This window comes from Gouania willdenowi, chromosome 11, assembly GCF_900634775.1.
Source record: "Gouania willdenowi chromosome 11, fGouWil2.1, whole genome shotgun sequence".
Lineage (NCBI taxonomy): Eukaryota > Metazoa > Chordata > Actinopteri > Blenniiformes > Gobiesocidae > Gouania > Gouania willdenowi.
In genome coordinates this window covers 27072864-27096424 of record NC_041054.1, presented here as the reverse complement: position 1 = coordinate 27096424, position 23561 = coordinate 27072864, and the positions used below count along the sequence as shown (strand labels likewise).

Here is a 23561-nt window from a genome sequence, read left to right as displayed (position 1 = left end):
AAATCTCTGATATAAGCTCTCCGATAAGTTTTTGTTGTTTTTGTCCCCGCCCTCAGTTGTTCCCACCATATACTGACAGTAAAAAATAACTGAAATTATCTTGAATTCCTGACTATTGTTCTCTGTTTGAGTAACATCACTTGATCAAGCCTTTTCTAACATTCCACACTACAAAATAAGTCTTAAAAGTATGTATGATTCATGCTGATATCGGATCGGATCGATATCGGTATCGACCAATACTCAAGGCTGCAATATCAGTATTGTATCGGAAGTGAAAAAGTTGTATCAGGACCAGTGTTGGTCAATAAGCTAACGCGTTATTTTTTTCAAATCTGGTAATCAGATTATAGTTACTTAGCCGAATAACTATGCGTTACTTGATCGCCATGTTTTGCTATCAGAATAAAGCGTTATTTAGACTTTTATTGTAAATTTAACCCCAAGACCAGTACCGGGTCTCATTAAGATGTCACACTAATATGTGACGTCATCTTAATCAGACTGTCTATCGCAAGCTGCTAACTTAGCAAAACAAATGCAGCATGGAGCCGTCAGAAAAGTACGCATTCACGAGTTGAAAATACAACCATTATTTTGCATTTGTTGGCACAAGTGGAAAGAATATTATTGTCCATTGTCAAGGAGCACCTTTTTAGTTTAGGCGTATTGGTGTTGACCCCAAGGCGGAACAGACTATCTGATAAACGATTTGAGAAGCTTCTTTTAATGAGGTACAATCACTGTTTCACCTGCCCCAATGTTCTGTTAAATCGTGAACGGTAGGAACAAAGAGCAAACTCTTATTTCTGTGCGGTTGCCATGTCATATGTTTTGTTACTCTTATGACACTACAAGGGAAATTTAAAAGAAAAACAGAGATTTTTATTTGTTTTTTGAGTGTAAGATAAAACAAGATAAAGCAAGATTTTGCTTTACACTGTGCTTTATAGCTGCATATTTATTTTATTTAATTGTGGATCTGTGGCTCCTACTGTGTATATTATTGGTCTATATTTTTTATTTAGTAGGACACAAAGAAAAAAACTAATTTTTGTATAGAATTTTGCAAGTGTACCATTGTTAACGTAAAAATAAAGTTCTTATTGCCATACATTTGTGTGCTCCTTTAAAAATATAAGTACTTTGTAATCAGTAGTTAGATTACATTTGAAATAAAGTAACTAAAGTAATAATCTGATTACTTTTTGAAAATTACTTTTTGTAATCTATAGTCTGATTACTTTTCCAGAGTGACTTGACCATCACTGATCGGGACATCCCTAATATTTATCAAACTGTCGAATTACATTTTTCAAAAAAAGTTTAACTTAATAATAATAATAATAATAGTAATAATAATAATAATAATAATAATAATAATAATAATAATAATAATAATAATAATGAAAGTAACCACATGCATCTATCATAGTGCCCAGTATGTTTTCTGAAAATAAAGTCTCATGAACTTCCAGCTAAAAAGCATTGAGGAGTGAGGTAGTTTAACAAGGTCTGATGTGGTTCACTGACGCCTAGTGACTGGGCGTTTACGTGCTATGCGTATGTTAGTGCAATTAAATAATTTAAAAATAGATTTTGGCATTTTTTGGATTGACATGATAATCACGCAGTGAACTATCGTGATACAGTATATTGCCGAATCAATGTTTTCTTACACACATAATTTCCTCTGTCTTTCTACATTCCTAAAAAGTTAGCACATTGCATTCAAATTCCCAGCTTGACTGTTGAGTGCTTTCTTTTAGTAGTTGAGGAGAAAAGACTAGGGATGTAACAAATCACTCGACTCCCGATACGATTCACGATACTGGGTTCACGATACGATTCTCTCATGATTTATTTTACAAAATGGGACTGTAGAAAAATGATGACTGAAAAATATTCCTTTATTTTTGGGGGGAAAAAACTATACTGTTTTCCTTTTATTTTTCATTGTCAAAAGAATTCCTTGATAAACTATTCAAAACAATGCAATTTAAAAATAAATCTTGAATGAAATAAATAAAGGAATAATACAAATGAAGAAGAAGCCTATTAATTTAAATTCTGGTTCTATAGTAAACAATGCAAAACTGCATAACAGTTCTTTTTTTAAAAAGTGCAACTGAAAATGTATTTTGTGCCTTAACAAATGGACTAAAAAAAAAAAAAAAAAACAGTCATTTTACTGTATTTTGGTCAGATATTTGTTTGGACCAGCAGAGGGCGCTGGTAACCCAGTGGTCGGTTGGCATGCAGATATCTTGCAGTGAAGAAGAGATGCTATGCTAGCAGACAGAGCTAATAGAAAGACGTGACTTTTACAGATATTCACGTAATATTGAAGATATTTTTTAGTGCTAAAGGGGTAAGGAATCATTTATGAACATGTTTAAAAGTAGAATTCGGCCTGAAAGAAAGTATTAGCAGATTCCGCCCGCCGCCAACACTTCTAGATAGTCCTCTGCTGGTTAAAAAAAGTACTGCGATTCAATTTTCACAGTATTGATGTGAATCGTGATACCTATGAATCGATTTTTAACTGCCTTACGATTAATTGTTACATCCCTAGAAAAGATCTAACTTTGCTTTATTTGTGGATGGTTGATCGCGCCCTGGTCTGGACAAAGAAGATTGTGACGTTTATGGTGTAAGATTTTTTCTATCTTGAATAATCTTGCTTAGAAAGTTTTATTCTCCTTGCTTAGTTCCTGGGAAATACATCTTATCATAGCCATATTTCACACACTGTTTTTAACATTCAAAGTAGAGTTGTCAAACCTCAAAGGTGACAAGTTCCACAACCATATCTGCACGTTTACCACATCCTGCTCTACACTTGGAGCAAAGGCTCCATTTATGTTAGAAACACTGAGACTGTGTGTGAGTGTACGCTGCCCGTCAATACGAAATCTGGTCTCTGCTTTTCACCCATCCCTGAGGAGCAGTTAGGGTTAAGGGACTTACTCAACATTCCACAGTGAATTTGAACTGACGACCCTCCAGTTACAACCAATAGGCCATCACCGGCCCACAACAGGGCAGACATTACAACATTTCATGCTAATAAAATAAACAACCTTAAATTGTTATTGTTTCATGAAATTCTTAAGTTTAGAATTTGTTTAACTCGTAAAATAAGACAAATAGTCTTACCGCTCCACTAGTTGTTATTGTAAAGTCATGTTTCTGTTAATTCTATCTTATTAAAAACTGGTATATCTATTCTAGAAAAAGTTAGCTATAATTTCTTAAAATAAGATTGTTTATCTCAGGCAAAACTTGCTTGATAAAGACTTATTTTCTTGATATAAGGCTATTATTCTTCCTTGAAATTTCTTTTTTGCAGTATCTTGGTCTTTTATCATCAACCACCAGTATATCTCTGTTCACCCAGTTTCCACACACACACGCCCGCACATGCACGCACACCTCTCTTATCTAGATGCTGCTAAATGGAGCTTTTAGAAGGCTTCAACTTTGTTTGTGGACCTTGACCAATGGCATCGTCCCCTGAGTTGATGTTAAGTTTGATAGCAGACTTTAAAGGAAAGTGGCCCATTCCCCTTATTTAGAGTTTGCACGTATCTGCATTAGTTTTCATATTTCTGTCACGTTTCTGTTTCATTGCCTTCATCTTACAGTTAATGGAGTTAACAATTGTCATTAATGGCATATTTATATGCAGCAGAAATGGGGCGAAACAAGCACGCGCTGAGATGTGAGATTTTGTGCGAGATTTGACTTTCAGCCGTTTGCTACACTTGCTAAAGCTATTAGAGACATTTCCACCATTTTCAACTGCGTGTAGATCTGAGATATTGTCCCAAAACATGTCAGTGAGGGTTTAGTCTGTGTCATGTAGTGACTTCCATTTCAGAAGGTGAAGTCCGTCATATTAGATTATGAGGCATTTCCATCTCTCCAACCACCCATTTAGGAAGACTAGTCGCATTTAAATGTGTGATATTTTCCCAAAACATGCATGTGAGGCTATATTTAGTATCTCATTGCAATATCATAATAACATAACAATTATTTAAAATTAATTAGGGCTGCAACTAACGATTATTTTAATAGTCGAGTATTCTATTGATTATTCTGGCGATTAATCGAGTAATTGTAAAAAAAATTTATTTTTTTGTTAAATTACTTTAACTTAAATTTATTAGTAATACAAATAATATAAGTCAGTTAAATGAACAACCAATTCAATTCCTCTTAAGATAACATTTTTTATTGGCAGACTTAACATGCACTGGTAGTTGCTTCTTTAAAGAAAAAAAAATGCATTTGCATTGGATTTAAAACGGAAATCATCTTCTGGAATCCTTCATCCTCCACCATGGACAGTGGGCACATGTCTATGACAATCATATTCAGAATGCTGTCTGTGAACTCAGCAGCTTGCGTAGTTGAACATGATGGAGCCCTCTGTACGAAGCTGTCCAAAATACCACTCTGCGATTTACTGGGAAAAAAATATAATTATTTATTTATTCATTGATTACTAGGTCTAAATTAATACAGTAAATACTATGGTGTTATTTACAACTGATGACCCTACTCTTTGCAATATAACTAAAATGAATGAACCAAATATATTGTCGTTAATAAAATACCTAAACAAATAAATAACATACAATGACCATATCTGACATGCGTGTGCGCGTGCGTGTGTGAGAGAGTGTGCGTGCATGTGTGGCACAATCATAATAACGTGAATGAGGCATAAAGTAAATGCAGTATTTTATTTTCTGTAATTTTTCTAACACTTCACTAAAACACTTTTTTTCCACATAATGCGTCGCCATGTTGCCACGACAACTATTTCCCCTGTTAATCAGCCATTATTCAGCCATGTGTATGTTCTTTACATGCTGCCATCTACACTAGCAATCACTGATCTAAATTAAATACTTTTGTGAACGTGACATTAACATTAGACCTACCCGTTGGGTCCGCTCGGCATGCTCGATGCTCGCAGCGGATGCTTTCGGCTCGAGTGCGGTAGCATTAAAGAAGTGCTGTTATGGAAAGCTAATAATAATAATACATTTTATTTGTAATGCTCTTTACATTTGACACCAAATCTCAAACTACTATATTGGACGACAGAATTAAAACAATACAACACAACATATATTAAAAAGACAGAACTAAAAACAAGCATTAGCAGTTAAAAGAGGCTTGTGTGTATCTGGGCGGGGGTGCCCCGGGGGTGGGTCTCTGGGTTTGGCGTCTCGGGGTGCGCCCTCCCACCGTCTGCCCGGGGACGGGCTGCGGTTCAGCAAGGTGCCGCACTGCCTTGGGCGGGGTGGGGCTGTTGGCTGGGGCCTGCTGTCCTCCGGGCTGTGCTGGCGTCGGGGGTGTCTCATGTCGGCGCGGGGGTGATTGGGGGTGGTCTCCGTGGGTGGGGGGGGCTCTGCTGGCAACATTGATGTGGGGTTGCGGTGCCTGGCTGGGGGGGCATGGGTTCGCCTACCTATCGGTCCGTGGCTGGCGGGGTGGCCCTGCTTGGGTGGTTGGTGGCGTCCTCTCTCGTCGGGGGGGCCGGGGCCGCCCACCTGTGGAGGGTGCTATGTCGTGGTGTCGTGCGGGCCTGCGCTGGCCCTGGTGTGGGAGCCGGCCTGCTTTGGCGGGGCGGGCCGCTCTGGGCCGGCTGGCGGCGGGGGTTGCCTCCTGGACTGCTGGGAGATGTGGCTGGTGCCTGGCTCCGCCTGGGGGGGGGTCCCGCAGTGCTCCGTATGGCCGCCGCGTTTCGGGGGGGTGCCGCTGGGGGTCTCCGGTTGTGCCGCTCGGCGCATCTCTGAGGAAACCCGGTGGCCGGGAAATTTCAGGTGAATGCATTTAAAGAAATGAACACAAATGCAAAAAGGTCACAACACGAATGCAAAATGGCCACAACGGAAGTGTTTCCGACGGACCGGTATTACAGATGGACACGTTTCTGGCGGATGTTTTTAACCCACCAGAACAGAGAAGAACAAGAAGAAGACATCGAAACGCGTATGAAAGTAAGTGAAAGTTGATTAGGATACTCTTATATTTTTCATATCAGGCTATCATATCATAATACCCGTCCGACTGTAATACCGGTCCGTCGGAAACACTTCCGTTGTGGCCGGTTTGCATTCGTGTTGTGACCTGTTTGCATTCTTGCTGTGACCTGTTTGCATTTGTGTTCGTTTCTGTAAATGCGTTCACCTGACACTTCCCAGCCACCGTACTTTCCTGCTCCACAAACTGTAAACCATCATCTATAATGCATATTTTTCAAATTGCTGCTGTTTCCTGTGCTAGAAAATACCTTTAGTTCATATTTCTCTCATCGGCCGTTTTCCATGAACGTTTACCAACCATAACCTTCCAGCTACGTGCGTGCGATGCAAGAGTTAATGAGCAAAATAAAAAAAAAAAGTAATTGAGTGAATGAATCATTTGGGTGCAGATCCTCCCATCTTATCCGCAGCTGCTCCAAAGGGTGGAACTTTAACTCCGCCCCTTCCGCAGTAGAGGGCTCAGCCTGAGGGCTCATGTAGGTAAACACTGAAACCTTGGCTCAATCATGAATAGCTCAAACGTAATGGAGAGTGGAGTAGAGCTGTAGCTAGATTCCATTACCAACTGGGTAGCAAGTTTCTCTTTTAGGCCACACCCACACACTCACACTGATGCTTTGGTTTCATTCAGGTGATGAATCCCAGTAGATGGGATTCAGTAAGAAGCTCTGCTAAATGCCATGATAATAATCATCCATCAGTGATGCACAGAGCCTTCAGGATTGTGTCAATAGTTAAAGGCTCCAAAACCTTAACAAGTTAGTCAAATACAGTATATATATATATATATATATATATATATGGGCCAGATGCCCATACCTGAAGCATTGGAAACTGCCAAACAAAGGCTCCAAGCCTTGGCCAGCCGCCTAAAGAGATACACGAGAGACAACGAAGCCAGACGAGTAAATCGTCTGTTCGCAACTCAACCAGCGAAAGTGTACGCTCAGTGGCAGGGTAACAATAACAGACCAGACCCACCAAGGCTGGAAACTGAACAGTACTGGAAAGGCATATGGGAGAAGGAGGCAGCACACAACAGTGATGCACAGTGGCTGGTGGCTCTGAGAGAGGACCACAGCAACCTCCCTGAACAGAATCCAGTTACCATCACAGTGGCAGACGTCCAAGAAAGAGCCTCAGGTATGAAAAACTGGACAGCACCAGGCCCTGACATGATACACGCCTACTGGCTTAAGAAACTCACGGCACTCCATGAGCGCTTGGCAGCACAAATGAACCAGCTGCTGAGAGATGGGAATCACCCTGAATGGTTAACCGAAGGGCGCACAATCCTGATCCTGAAGGATCCCTCAAAGGGTACAGTCCCATCCAACTATCGCCCAATAACCTGCCTCTCCACAACATGGAAGCTCATGTCCGGCACCATAGCGGCTAAGCTAAGCGGGCACATAGATCAATACATGAGCACAGCTCGGAAGGGAATCGGCAAAGATACCAGAGGTGCCAAACACCAGCTCCTGGTAGACAGAACAGTCGCTCGAGACTGCAGAACCCGACATACTAACCTGAGCACTGCCTGGATTGATTACAAGAAGCCCTACGACTCAATGCCACATACTTGGATCATTGAATGCCTGGAGCTATACAACATCAACAGGACTCTAAGAACCTTCATTGCAAACTTGATGAGGCTGTGGAAAACAACTCTTGAAGCCAATGGCAAGCCACTTTCACAAGTCTCCATCAAATGTGGCATATTCCAAGGAGACGCCCTGTCCCCACTGCTGTTCTGCATAGGTCTGAATCCCCTCAGCCAAATAATCAACAAGACTGGCTATGGATACCGACTCAGGAACGGGGCCACCATCAGTCACCTCCTCTACATGGATGACATCAAGCTGTACGCTAAGAATGAGCGAGACATCGACTCACTGATCCATACCACCCGGATATACAGTGCAGACATTGGGATGTCATTTGGACTAGAGAAGTGTGGTCGGATGGTGACTAAGAGAGGGAAGGTATTCCACACAGAAGGGGTCTCACTCCCAGAAGGAACAATAGCAGACATTGAGGACAGTTACAAGTACCTCGGAATCCCACAAGCAAATGGCAACCTCGAAGAGGTGACAAGGAAAGCGGCTACGGCCAAATACCTCCAACGAGTAAGACAGGTCGTAAGAAGCCAGCTCAATGGCAAGAACAAGACCCGGGCAATAAACAGCTACGCCCTGCCAGTAATCAGATTCCCTGCAGGAATAATAAGCTGGCCAAAGGATGAGATACAGACCACAGATGTTAAGACGCGAAAGCTCCTAACCATGCATGGAGGGTTCCACCCCAAATCCAGCACTCTGAGACTGTACGCTAGCCGGAAGGAAGGAGGACGAGGACTAGCGAGTGTGAGAGCCACTATCCAGGATGAAACATCCAAAATCCATAAGTACATCAAGGACAAGGCTCCAACAGATGACGTGCTCAGTGAATGTCTCAGACAATGGGGAACAGAAGATGAGGTGCTGGAGGTTCCATCATGGGAGGACAAGCCCCTACACGGGATGTACCACCGAAACATAACTGAAGCGGCGGATATCAAGAAATCCTACCAATGGCTAGACAGAGCCGGACTAAAGGACAGCACAGAGGCACTCATCATGGCTGAACAGGAGCAGGCCTTGAGCACCAGAGCAATAGAGGCCCAGATCTACCACACCAGACAAGACCCCAGGTGTAGACTATGCAAAGAGGCCAATGAGACAATCCAGCACATAACTGCAGGGTGTAAGATGCTGGCAGGGAAAGCTTACATGGAGCGCCATAACCAAGTGGCTGGTATAGTGTACAGGAACATCTGTGCAGAGTATGGGCTGGAAACCCCAAGGTCAAAGTGGGAAACACCTCCAAAGGTGGTAGAGAATGAACGAGCCAAGATCCTGTGGGACTTCCAGATACAGACGGACAGAATGGTAATGGCGAACCAGCCAGACATTGTGGTGGTGGACAAAGAGCAGAGGAAACCCGTTGTGGTCGACATAGCAATACCAAGCGACTTCAAAATCAGGAAAAAGGAACAAGAGAAACTCGAGAAGTACCAGGGGCTCAGAGAAGAGTTGGAGAAAACCTGGAGGGTGAAGGCATCAGTGGTGCCCGTGGTCATTGGGGCACTCGGGGCAGTGACCCCCAAACTGGAGGAGTGGCTCCAGCAGATCCCAGGAAGTACATCAGACATCTCGGTCCAGAAAAGTGCAGTTCTAGGAACAGCAAAGATACTGCGCAGAACCCTCAAGCTCCCAGGCCTCTGGTAGAGGACCCGAGCTTGGAGGAAAAAAGAGAGACCGCCCTCGGAGGGTGAGGAAGAGATTTTTATTTTTTATATATATATACGTATATATATATATATATATATATATATATATATATATATATATATATATATATACACACACACACACACAACAGCAATGATAGCCATTGCTACTGTTGTTATTGTCAGGTTTCTTTTGTTTTGGTTTATCCTTGATCCTGTTGTTTTTTTTATGCACGTGTGTGTGTGTTGAGTACCAAAATGTGTAATAAAAAAGGAAATTGTGTGCTTCCTCAAGGTTAACACACAATATGACCTTCATTTTTTTTTTAACAGAAAAATACACTTAATGTTTACAAAACGACAACAAAACTCAAGAAAAACAAATATACACAAAAAATGACTCTAGAACACAAAATGACAAAAAAAATACTCAAAATGACTCATAACACACAAAACTACAAAAAAATCAAGATAACAGGAAAATGCAAAATGACCTAAACATGCACAAAATATCAACAAAAATACACAAGACGACAACAAAAATGCACATAATGAGAGAAAAATACACAAAAGCACAACAAAATGAGCAAGAAAAATAGCCTAAAACAACCTTTGTTGCATCCTGTGTTAATGCTCAGATTGGTCGTTCTTCTAAATGCTGACATAGATGTTGATAATAGTTGCCCACATCTGGTCCAATCATTTGTCTGCTGAAATCAATCTACTCCATTTTAGGAAAACTTTGTCACTGCACAAATGATTCCTTTACAGCTCCAACAATAACTAACACATGGTCTGCCTCTAGAGAGCTGGGACTGATTGCTTTCTGTGGGATTCCACCTCAGTAGAACATACCATAATCAATGCAAATTAATTAATGTTGCTATGGTGACCATGGAGTGGGCAGGACAGAGGTAGTTCAGTGAAATCAGCCTCGAATGAAACACTTTGTGTTGCTTTGATGCGTTTATTAGGTTTATATATATATAGGATTTATTAGGCACTCTACCAAAATATTGTAATACATTCACACATGAACCTCTGAGCTGCTGTTGACCTTTATCATTTACACATTTGTGAGTTACAGTTTTTATCTGTCTAATGTGAGTTTGCTACATGTTGTTCACTTCCTGTCAAAGCTCTGTGCGCTGGGATCTCCTACAGGTGATCAGACGTCCTCTGAGTAACAGATACTTACGCCTGAACACTTTGACGCTTTCAGTTCAGCCATCATTAGCAGACACACACACACACATATACACACACACACACACACACACACGCTCCAACATACTGATCACCGCGACCGACCGGTGCATGCCGTGTATGCATATCGGGCGGAGGCGGATGCAGGAGGCGATTGACGTACTGGTAAGCAGACTTCACTTGCATATAGTGCTTTAGTACTAGTGGTGTTGCAAAATATTCATACAACAATATATCGCGATGTTTCGTCTTGCCGTACGTTATCGATACACTGGTGTCAAATATTATTTTTATATTGCAACATACAAGACATGACGAAAACACTATATATATATATATATATATATATATATATATATATATACACAGAGATAATGCACAGTACAATAAGAGAATAGGTGAGGAGTGGATATTTACCAATATACTGTGTGCCACTGTGCAATGGATGAAATGTCTTGCAATATATTTATTATCGAAGAATCGCTGTATCGTGATATCATTATTGTACTTAAGAGTCACATTTACCAGGTACACATTCACAGCTTGTGTGATTCTCAGATTGAGGACAACGTGACAAACATTCAGCCCAATGTGCGTGATCAGAATGTCATATTTTGCGATGATTATTATTATCCCCTGCCACAAAGTGTGGAAGGGGGATATAGGTTTGAGCTCCGTCCATCCATCTGAGTGAAAGGGGACAGTTTTTCTCAGAAACTGGTTAAGATAGGATAACTAAATTCAGTGTCTAAGTCTTCAGGGTATCAATACCTTGTTGGAGTTCAAAAATGAGAAGTGCACAAATATTTTTTCTGGAGTTATTGTCTCGAGTTATTACCGTGACAATATTTTCTTATGTATACATCTAAGTTCTTAGATCTAGGAAATTTAGGAAAAGGTTGTGAGTTGACAACCAATCTGGCGGGGGATGTTGATGACTGTCTTCTTATTAGTAGTAGTTTAGCATTTTCCGTTTCTTCCTTAATCCACTTCTTAACACACCCACAGTCAAGCATTCAGTGAACTGTCTATATTAATGTTTATATTAATTCAAGTATCTTGAATCATCTCCATTATATATGTTGCTGTAGGTCTAATAATTTCTTGTGTTGCTGGTGGTAGGAGCACAGCTTTTTCTGATTACACTGAGGGGATTCCCAGCGGCGATCTCATTTCAATATGATTTACATATGTAAATGTGGGCTTGGATAGGGAGGGGCATATGTGCGCTCACATACTTTCTGATTCAGATGTTCAAGAATAGGTGCCTTGATCCAGTCCTACGTACAGATTTAAACATCTGAATTTTTAAGAGCATACGCCTGTCTCTGGAGGGAGACGTACGCTTATTTCACACCAATTTTCACGCAAGTCTATGTACATGAAGCCTCTGGTCTTTCCATGCTCTTCTGTTTCTCTTTGAAATGGTTACATGATGTTTTTTAATTAGAAGTGAATTATTCAGAATTAAAGTAGTTCTGCTTCCTGTTTACATGGAAATAGTAATTCCGAATTGAGGTTTACATGGATACAAGTTTTTTTTGCCTTTATTCAATTCTGCTTTAGGTCTGGGGTTTGGGAAGGGTTCTGATTGGACGGGGCAAACGTGACATATTCACATCTATCGGGAAAAAAACACAAACCTTTTCTTTTTAGCTACAACATAGAAGACCACAAAATAAGAACTATTATCACTTTTGAGCAGGAGAAGGAGATAGAATGTGTACTTTGGTCAATCAAAGCCAATGATAAATGCAACGACTACTTTATCTCCTCTCCAGGATGTTGAGTGGAAGGAGAACTTTATGATGACGTCATCCGTGAATGTTCTCATGTTTATGCTTCTGTCCATCTACTATTTTCATTATGTCCATTAGGCACTTAGTAAATAAATAGTCTCGGGCCAAAGGTTAGCATGGATTTTTGACCAATTTATACGAGAAAATAAAAAAAACATACTGCAGCTTTAATGCTCACTAAAGTCATCTAAACAGGGAAAGACAATGAAACTGAAACAAAACTGTAAACTGACAGGGAAATGTGTAACTCTAAATTTGAAAATCTGAGGCTCTACATTATGGTTTATCTTATGGTTGTCAAACAACTGAAATCCACTTAAAATTGGGTTAGAAGTTAATTGAGCATCTGAAAATACCTGCTGTCTTTAATTGATTAACGATGTCCCAGTGACCTTGCAGCTCATTAGTACTGATTATTTTGCCCTCAGGGTTGTGCTGATGGACCACAGTTGGGCTGTGGTTCATGATTGAGACTCAGACTGTGACAGAAAACCATTACCAGAAAAAGTTTATTCAGGCTTAAGGATATCCTGCCAACTGTGAACACAAAGCCCCGTCATGCATCACAGTTATCATCCCTCATGTTATCATGATTCCTTGTTAGATTTCCCTGGCATAAGCAGGGAGTGTCATTCCATGTCCTGTGTGAAGGAGTCATCAGGCTGTCTGCAGGCTTCATAAAGATAAGACGTGAGCTCACTGAGCTGGAAATGATTGCTGCTTCTCCCATGACTGCACTGTCAGCACTCACCATCAAAATAAATCATGTTCCAAACCTGAAGACCCGGATTCTTTTCAAAGCTCACGTCTTCATTAAGGCATCGTTAAAACAAAGATGCGCAGGGAGGGAGTCGATGTATATTTGTTGTGCTTTCCATAAGCTATAGTTAACATTTAGGGAGTCATTCCTCTGTAGATTACTTCCATATCCTTTTATTGGCTAATTTGACAACTTAATGTGTGTTGGATTGTCCCTGAAGCATCAATGTGATGATGATGAGCCATAAACAGATGTGTGCACAGGGCAATCATTCTGCCCTTGGCTTCGCTAGCGTTTTCATTGGCTCAGCTCCTTTCAGGTGTCCTGCTTGCACCCCCGTGGAATTGTCCTTTGAAATCCAAAAAGCCCACACAAAAACAGACACACAGTGTCACCGCAGGGATGCAAGGTTGCTAGGCAACACATTCAGGAGGATTAGGAAGTGTTTGTTGTGTAGCTGATCTAAAGGTTAGAGGGTGTCTGAGGCCGATCAGACTGACCTTCTGCCAGCCGAGCCTAAAGCGGACGTCTGTCACTGCAGACGCCCCCCCCCCCACGTGAACTCGCTCAGTGGAACTATTAACCAAAGCAAACGCAGAGGAACGCCACAGGCTCATGGAAGCCAGCGCCGTCCTCTCTGCGACGATTACACCATGCTATCAGCTAGCTCAGCTGCTGCAGTGACGTCAGGTTTTCTCAGAAAACTCAGTGATGGAACAAGGGACACAAAGAGCTTTGTTTCAATCTTTATTACTGGATTGTTCTTCAAAACCAAACATGGGCAACTGGTCTAATTTTAACCATGAATTACTTTTTTATTTTTTATCAGTTTATGGTTAACAGTCTTTGCATCATGTAATCCCAACTGACAAATTACTATTCAGTCATGAGCCACTGGTCTAGGGGTCACATGCAGTCCCAAAAGCAAATGCCAATGACTGCAAAAACACACAAAACTGCAAAAAAAAAAAAAAACTCTAAAACCACAACAAATATACACAAAATGGAAAAATAAACAAAATCACAAAAACAAAACCACACATGACAAATAAATAAACAAAATAACAAAAAGAAACAAAATCACAAAAAATTACTCTAAAATCACACAAAATCACAAAAACTCAAAGCCTTTGTTATTTCCTGTGTTAATGCTCATATTGGCCATTATTCTAACTGCTGGCATAAAGGTTTTGTGGCCCTTGAAACAGATAAAATCACATTTTTGAGGCCCCTGGTGTAATAAAAGTGGCCATCCCTGGATTATTGAACATTGGAGAAGTATAAATGTCTTTGTTTCCTCAGTCTAAGTGTCAGTGGGAAATTAGTACAGGCTGAAATGAAAACAGGGTAAATAATCTGAAGACAATTGCTATAATTAGAAGGTGCTGTGCTCTGCCCCGTGATTCCTCATCATTAGCCCCTCGAGGTTCTGACAAACTGACACAAGCCTGAATCAGGGTTGGAATGATAATGGGTATCGATCACTCTGCATCCTGCGGATGCTCATCTTCATCTTTACAGCTGGGTTGATCACAGAGGCTGAAAACAAACAAAATCATACGTTTGTTGAAGCAGAGCTCTATAGTTGTGATTTGTCATGTATGGTGATATCCAAGATATCAGATGTGACTCCAAAAGGATGTTAATTGTCAAAGGACATTACTTGGAATGATTCCTGAAGATTTAGAGGACATTGGCTTGATTTGACCTAAAACAATACGGTTAATAAAATTATTCATATGATTAATAGGGAGGCATCCAGTCCAAGGACACAAAGCCGATGTCTCAAATGAAGAAGGATTAGAACTGCCAACCGTAGGCAACACAATGTCACTAATTGTCACACCACAAAGTTCAGTGTTACAGTTTAATTATCATTACCAATCATATCAATTATATTCTGCTTATAGAGTGATTCATGTATTGATACGCCATCGGCCTCCATGATTTTTAAGATAATTAATCAATGTCAGCACTGGTGTGATTCATAGATAATAACCCCCACAGCACGACCTCCAGTGTCATATTGCTTTTATACAACAGTTCTTAAAGTGTCGTTTATTAGTCAACAGTATAAAGTGACAAGTGATTATGATTTGTTTATTTAATCTTTTATTTTGCTCCGCCAAAACAAATAGGTCCACAACTGGAAGAGACAAGGCTGTTGCCAGGAAACACATAAACATAAACAAGTAATGAAGTCTCTTAGGGCATATACTACGAAGCTAGATAATTATATCCTGGATTTATCTCCATTAGCGGGTTTCATCTAACCAAACATTCCATCAGACAGAAGCTGTCCTATGAATCTAGATTACAACTCGCTGTTAAGCTAGTTGATTTCAGCCTGGCTATGTGCTCCTGTGACGGAGGAGATTACAGTGTCACACTAATCATTATCATGGAGAAACTGGAGAGCAATTTACGTCACAATTGAGGAATAATTCTTTGAAAATATTAAGAATTAAAATACATAATTCAGACCAAAAACAGCACTGTTGCAGATGAATGAGTGTTAATGCTTAAATTAGTGCGATAATAAACAGAGAATAAACAGACACTTTTACCTTGTCTGTGTCTTTGACGCTGCATTCATACAGATCAGCTTACATCAGGTGGACATTATTTGTATTTTATATTATCTTACAGGACTGAGGCTCTCTGCATCACCACAGAATACATTATTTAGTTTATTTATTAATTTATCGGTCTGAAAGTGCCCGACACACGCAGGCTTTATCAGCTGATTATTGTACGTCAGTTCATCAAATATAAATCTATTTTTTTTCTACAGGATGTCATCGGGTAAATGAAAGGATTGCATCGATGTCTATATATTCTTTCTCTCCTGTCAGCATCACATCAGATCCACACAGTGACGTGTTCACACAATGATCCTCCTTTTATTGGACAGATTGTTTTCTAAGAGAACTGATTGGTCAAGAGTCATATACAATATATATATATATATATATATATATATATATATTTTTTTTTTTGCATAAATCTATACTGTAAACAAATGAAACTAAAGTAAACCTGAGGCAACAGTTGTGCCCTCTGCGTTGCTATGGCTTCATCCACTATCAGAGCCAGAGGACATATCAGTGATAGCTTTAGCTAATCAATTCAGTCTAATGAGGCAGAGTGACAGAGACGAGCCCAAAGTGTCCAACCACATCAAGTCACAGACGTTCAAGGATGGTTACACAGAGATTAATCTGCAAAAGCTTTTCCAACACCATAACCTTTATTTTATGAATGTCTCAAGATGCATGACAAGTCATCATTACAATTTTTCCTTTTTGCTTATTTTGGGAGACAGTATTGCTGTTAGTCTAACTAACGTGTCTCAGTATTTAAACTAGTGATGCACCAAATTTCCAGCTACCGAAAACGAAACACTTTTCTCACCAAAAAAAGCCTTCTGAAACAGGATGTTTTGATGACGTGGAAACAGGCCACCATGTCCGTGAGCACTAAAGCATCTTCTAAGCAGAGTTGACGGAGCACGTAAGTGTGATTTATGTTTCTGTGGCACGTCGACACTGTAGTTACGTGTAGCCCTCTGTTAAGATGGCAGCCTGACGCACAGCAGCGCATCGACAGCATCTGGTTTCAGAGTCTGTCAGCGCATGACTGTACTTGGTCCACGTCATTACTTGGATGGGATTAAAATTAAACCAGCACACACAAGAAATGATCTACACCGCAATCAAAGGACACTGTGCACACGCTCTGTGTGCGTCTCCAAGAACATGCTTTGATAATAAATAAAGCCAAGAAGCCGATATTCATCAAGAACTTCAATGCACTTTGGGGCGATATTCACTCAAGGTTTAGGGGTATTAAAACGTGTGCAAAAGTCACTCCATCCGCTAATAAGGAGTACAAACTCCAGGGAATCAGGACTGCCTGTCATAAGGCTCCCTCAATCCGTTTAGTGCGTTTCCCTCTGATGAATATGTAAAGTAGGCAGATCTCTTAAGGGGCACAAAAACTGTGGGTGGAGGACATGCAAATAAATTAATGCAGTGGGTGCAATGCAATTCTTCAAATCTGGAACTGTTTACGGTGATTGTTTTAGCACCGGAAAATGGTACGACTGACAAGCAGGTGCAGACACGCGCAGAGATCCGCTGCAGTAAATGTTTACACAAAACATAGCAGAGAAGGAAAAAGGGCTAAGTTAACCTTTCTAGTATAAGAAAATTATTTTAATAAAACAATAGTCAATATTAACAGCCACTGAATGAGAAAATAAAGTGTGTGTGAGGGAGAGAAAAAGCTGCACACCCGCAGCACTGTGTGTGGAGTCTGGTGATGCTAGAGAGAGGATGCTGTGCACGCTATGGGCGCACCGCACCAGTGATGTTTTGACTGTCAAACTCTGATGTTGCGTTGATGGAAGGAGCATCAGGCCAGAATCAGCTGATCAGATGCGTAATTTACGCAGTGATGGCACAATGTTCACATATGAGAGTGTGGTGACACGGCGCTACTGGGGCTCAGACCTGCTGGGTGATGGTGAGTAGATCATCTTTAAATGATGCTGATTGACTGAATGACAGACTGTGTTGCTGCATTAACTCAGATCAATGGCAACAACAGATCAAAAGGACGGTTTCTGTCCTTATCTGCCTATTTTTCATTGACTAATCAGAGCAAAGTTGCTGGACTTAACGGAGCAGCCACATTAAATTAGGGGTAAAACATATCATTAGGTTTTAAAGTTGTTGTTCTGTTTTTTTTCTTTTTTTAAACATTTTATTTGTTTATTTTGTTTTCTACATTATTTAATGTTTGTGCAAGCAGATAGACGTCCATCTGTCTCTAATTTAACTTCCTCAAATGTCTGTGTGCTTCTGTGCATTGAACGAGCAAAACGCTCATTTAAATAGGGCGGTCTGCACCACTTCTGCACGTGCACTAATCATTGCTGCAATCTTAGTGAATTCCTCACAGCAGGAGAGGAAACTGCATCACCAAAGGATTTACGACGCAACTGGTTATTTCATATTTTAGTGAATCATATTTTGTGTTATAATGAGAGAACATATTTCATTTGATTCTCTTCCAGCATTGTTGCAATTTCAGGGCCACTTTTCATTACATTAAGTCATACAATTGCAATGTCTTTATTTTAGTGAGGTTAGTAGACATTCAGAGTCAAAAATGCAATAAGACTTACAACTTGCATAATCATTTATTTCAGTGTTTTCGGCCTTGATTTTCTCATTTTCGGTTTTGGCCAAGAACTTTCTTTAAAGGCTTTATTACAAGTACAAGTTTACAATCACCCCTGGACCGCCTGTTTCTTATGTGTGTTTTTGCAGCAGTAAAATGTCCCATTTCCATATTTTCTGGTTTATATGTATTAATATACCAGTAATATGTGTTTATATGTATATTTAATTTGCCAGTTGAGATTACATGATGCAAAGACTGTTACCCATAAGATGATCAATTATAAAAAAAAAAAGTAATTTATGGTCGCTGTCAGGTCCTGTTTTTTCTGTTGAACTCATATTTCACAGATAAAAATGGAGAAAATGAGGCTCACTTTTGGATTTTGGACAAACTCCGCCCCCAACCATACAGAGGAGGGTTTGCAAAGTGAAGAGTCGATTCAAGGTTTGGTTGGAGGTTCAGAAAAATAAAAGGTCAACTCCTCTCAGTAATTGCTGAAGCCCCCACTGAGGATGGAAAAGTGACTCGGTTCATTGTGGAGGTGCCCTTGAGTGAGACGGAGAGTCGCCAGCTGCTGCTGCAGAGCTATAAGACTGTGGCTGCACCGCGTCTGCGTGCGTGTGTGTGTGTGTGTGTGTGTGTGTGTGTGTGTGTGTGCGTGTGTGTGTGCGCAGCAGGATTGGCTGAAAAACAGCACAGAGCCATATTCTCTAAATGCAGCTTTGAAACTGGAAATCTGACAAATGGAGGTTAACTTACGCAGCGTTCTGCGCTTTCTGGGTGAAGTGCGTACAGGCTGTCACCATGGATTATGATTACCATCATCTCACAAACACCCACTCAGTTTAAACATTAGTCACATTCTGCAGTTCTGTGCCGGAGCAAAGCTGGGAAGCCCTGACTTTTCTATTCTGCTCCACAGACTGAATCGTCTGAATCCTCAGTAACCTTCAGTTTAGTTTACTGGGTTTTAGTGTTACACAGTGTGCCCGTTCAATTTGTTCAAGGATAAATATATATATATATATATTTTTTTTTTGAACGGTTTTTGTTCAAACTTTCTAGACATTCAGTCACCAGAAAAATAGCATGTAATTGTGTGATATTGTCTCAAAATATGCATGTGAGGCATTTCTGTGTCATGGTGGAGCCTGATTTTAAATAAAGAGAGAGGAAAAAAAACAGGTATGGTTTATCCGTTTCAGAACGTAAATTGTTATTTTCGTCCCTAGGCCTATACTGGTAATGTTCGTTGTGGTTGTATGGTAATGTTTGATATACCGTATTTTTCGGACTATAAGGCGCACCGGATTATAAGGCGCACTGTCAATGAATGGGTCTGACTGGGTCTATTCTCATACATAAGGCGCACCGGACTATAAGGCGCACCGGTTTGTCATTATTATTATTATTATTATTATTATTAAGATGCATTAAGCGAAATAAAAGTCAGATAAGTCAAACTTTATTCAACTCATTAACAATAACTCTCAACATTCTTCAGGTTTAACACAGAAAATACAGAACAATACACTCACTTTTTCAGTTCAGTATGTTGAAGCACAGTAGTTAATTTCGTGCATAAGGCGCACCTGATTATAAGGCACACTGTCGATTTTTGAGAAAACTAAAGGATTTTACGTGCGCCTTATAGTCCGAAAAATACGGTACTAGGTTGTTGAAAAATAAAAGTCTCTGCGATTCAAGGTGTGTTTTTGATTTGAACAAAATCTAAAGTTAGGATGCATTGCAGTTATCTTTTATAAAGCGGAGTGGACTGTACAATGTTGATACTGGTTTGAATTCTACTTTTGTAAACTGGATAAATAGATGAACTAATAGATGGATTTAGGTCCCAGAGTCCAAAGTAAGCAGAAAATGGCTGGTCTTGGTCTGAGTGGTGATCACCAGTGGGGCTCTTCTTCCATTACAGTCATTATAATTGTCTCTCAGGGTGGAATGTGACTCCATTATTGCCATTTAGCCATTATTACGGACGCCACTCATCTCCCCTTTGGGTGTTGGTTTGTTTTGAAGAGCCTCTCACATTCTAAAGGACTGCTTCCCTGCTATTGATCAGAACAGTCCCTCACTGTGAACAAATAGGAGGTCAGCCTGAGGTGATTCTTGGAGCTCTGCGTCCTCCATCATTTTGACAGGAAGGTGAAATGAAGATTGCTCTCCACTAGATCCCAAATCTGTTCTGCTGTGTTTGCTGAGCTGCATCCAGCAGCTGGAGCAGGAGAAGGAGACGTGATGGTGGAGCTCTAAATATTTCAACATGTCAGAGGTCAGCCAACATAATTTAAACCAAGCTCCAGGCTGCTTGGAGAGGTTTACCTCGTAGTAGGCTTTGAATAATGAGTTCGCCATCAGGGATTCATATTTATCAGATTCACTTTTCAAATTAACCTAGTAGTCTTGTAGAGCCTATTTAAGAAAGCAGTAAAAATGTAGCCAGTAGTTGTAAATAGATGGTACCATTTACAACTCTGACTGCATGAAAATCCTTTTGAGATTATCAAACTCTTTTAGGAGTGAGTTGGCCAACGCTATAAAGTACAATACAACTTAATAATGCAAAATACTTGGATGGAGACATGAACGCACATCAACTTTAGTCGAGCAGCCAATAGTAATGCCCCAAAACAGCTCATGGAGCACTCTGTATTTGAGTTACAATATGCTGAAAGGTTATTATGGATTCATGACCAAATTAAGCCAAAAAAACCTACATACTGCAGCTTTAACGCTAACTGCTCCCATGTCGTCATTGCAAGTGAGAACTTGTTCTCAGTGACTTATTTGTTTAAAACCAGTGGTTCTCAAACTTTTCAGTCCACGACCCCCAAAATAAAGATGCCAGAGACCGGGGACCCCCACTGTATCTAAAGCTGGTTGAACACTGACATGAACAGTCATGTAGAGACAGGGCCATCTATAAGGGGGATAAAGGGGAGCTCTCCCCTTTTTTGGGGCCCATTCATAAAGTCAGCAAAATGATGGTCCATTGTTCTATGAATCTGTGATAACCACATTTATTTATTTATTGATCTGAATAATATCCAGTGTTATCCAGGAAGTTTATTATTATTTGCAAAATGTGGTTGAATCGGCAAAAGAGTAATGTAGTAGAAATGTAGTGAAAAAGTAGTGAAAATCCATTACAAGGAACTCCAGAACAATGTTGAAATACAAGTAACGACAACATTCATCGCTTTGATTCAACCTGAATGTGCTTTGCTACGAGCTCCAAAGGAAACCCATGTTCATAGAATTCCTTCAGTATCAACGTGCCGCCGCCTCCTGTCAGACGCAGCATTGCATCGGCCTGTTTGTCCCCTGATGGCCCCGCTACTCCATCACCCCCTCACAGACACTATTTTTATCCCACGCCGGCCCCGGCTCACATGATTCCTCTCTGTCCAAACACACATAGAGTTGAAATGGGTCACAACAGACAGCAGTGCACACAGCACTGTTTCACATGAGCAGCAGCAGGGCTGATCTCACCTTCCATTGTCTTCGCCGTGTGTGTGTCTGTGTGTGTAAATGATGACAGCCCATGCAATACAATAAAGCCGACAAAGGCATCTGGCCTAATTCCAGCAGAAAATGGGATTGGATTAGTGCCTCTGTTTTCACAGATGTGTGTCTGTGTGTGCGCGTCTGTTTGTGTGCATATGTGTGTGCGTATGTGTGTACCAACAATCAAGCCAAAAATGGAGCTCCCAGCTGTTGAGACATGTTGATGAACAGTGAGCAAACAGCGAGGTTGTTGCTGGCACACATTACTGTGTGTGTGTGCGACACATCAGTCATTCACAACACACTGGCTACACTTCTCTCTGAGCGTACACACCGCTATGGTCTCTCACACACACACACACACACACACACACACACACACACACACACACACACACACACACACACACACACACACACACACACACACACACACACACACACACACACACACACACACACGCACACACAGGGAACGTCCTTCAATGAGTGTGACGCAGTAGCAGCTTTGTCTTTGTACACTCGAGCAAATCGACTGATAAACAAACTGCTGAAGTGTTGTGGAATGAGTTACTATAGATGTTTGTGTATTTGTTTTCTTAAAAGCCTCTGTTCATGTCTTCCCGCAGTGCTGGGCCTAAAGGAGACAACATCTATGAGTGGAGGTCCACCATCCTGGGCCCCCCAGGCTCCGTGTACGAGGGGGGTGTGTTCTTCCTGGACATCGCCTTTACTCCTGACTACCCCTTCAAACCACCCAAGGTGAGCGATGAACAATAGCACCGTTGTCCCAGCTGCTGATCAGCTTCTCACCCTGCCGCCCAATAACAAAGGCTCGTTAAAAGCTCTGAGGATTGACACTAATCTCATGTCCGAGGACATCCTTGTGTGTTGAAACAAAGGAAAAGCTTTTTGGGCCTCGTTTACATGACAACCTTTTGCCTGTTTCCGTTTTTGTTTCCAAAAAGTACCGCATTCACCCGGCATTGTTTTCAAAACAATCTCTCTTTAAATGAGAAATCATATTTAAACATTTACCATGATATTCTGTTTAATTTCCTTTTAAAATACCGTATTAAAACGGTAATAAAAAAAAGTAGAACAGTAGTCTTTTGTAGTCCTTTTTCCTTTTGCAGATCTTTATTGAGTGTTTTAAAGCATCAGTAAATGACTTTCAAAATGATGACATGGTTTCATGAAAGTGCGTCTGCAGCTTAAGCCAAGCCTGCTGCTTAAACCTGGTCGGGAGTAGGTTTGACCTACAGACTGTGTTACTATGGTAACGAAGGTGTTTTCTCTTTGATGAAACTGCCGCTCCAGTTAGAACCCGGCTTAACGAAGACGGACTCTCAGGTTAAACCTGGACTAATGCTGCATTCGATTGCACTGGAAAGATCCGGGTTGTCAATTTCAACCTCCGAGATAAATGCATTTCATTCAGTGTGCTCGGAAAACATGGCTGGCCACAGTAAACTGATGTTTTTTACATTTTTCAAGGAGCAAAAATGCCTGCTGGGTAAATATATATTAGCTCCTTGAGGGTAAGGGAGAGAGAGAGAAACGTCATACACTTTAAGTAAGACTTGAACGTATCAGCGGTTGAAATCCTGCACGCTTCATTGAACCATAGACTGTAATGAGTGCATTGAACTATACGGTATCATTACGCAGAGGGGGGATGGAAATACCACTACACAGCCAATTAGATTGCACATAAAAGAAAGCGACTGTTTACGTCTAAC

At 40.7% G+C, this 23561-nt stretch overlaps 1 protein-coding gene across 1 annotated transcript in view; it reads left to right on the top strand.

The window, feature by feature from the left end:
- LOC114472062 (ubiquitin-conjugating enzyme E2 E2-like) overlaps positions 1 to 23561 on the top strand; it is a 90719-nt gene that overhangs the window by 50945 nt on the left and 16213 nt on the right. The window contains exon 4 of the mRNA XM_028461136.1: positions 22449 to 22581. Within this exon, the coding sequence (XP_028316937.1) occupies positions 22449 to 22581 (133 nt within the window). The remainder of the gene's footprint in view (positions 1 to 22448; positions 22582 to 23561) is intronic.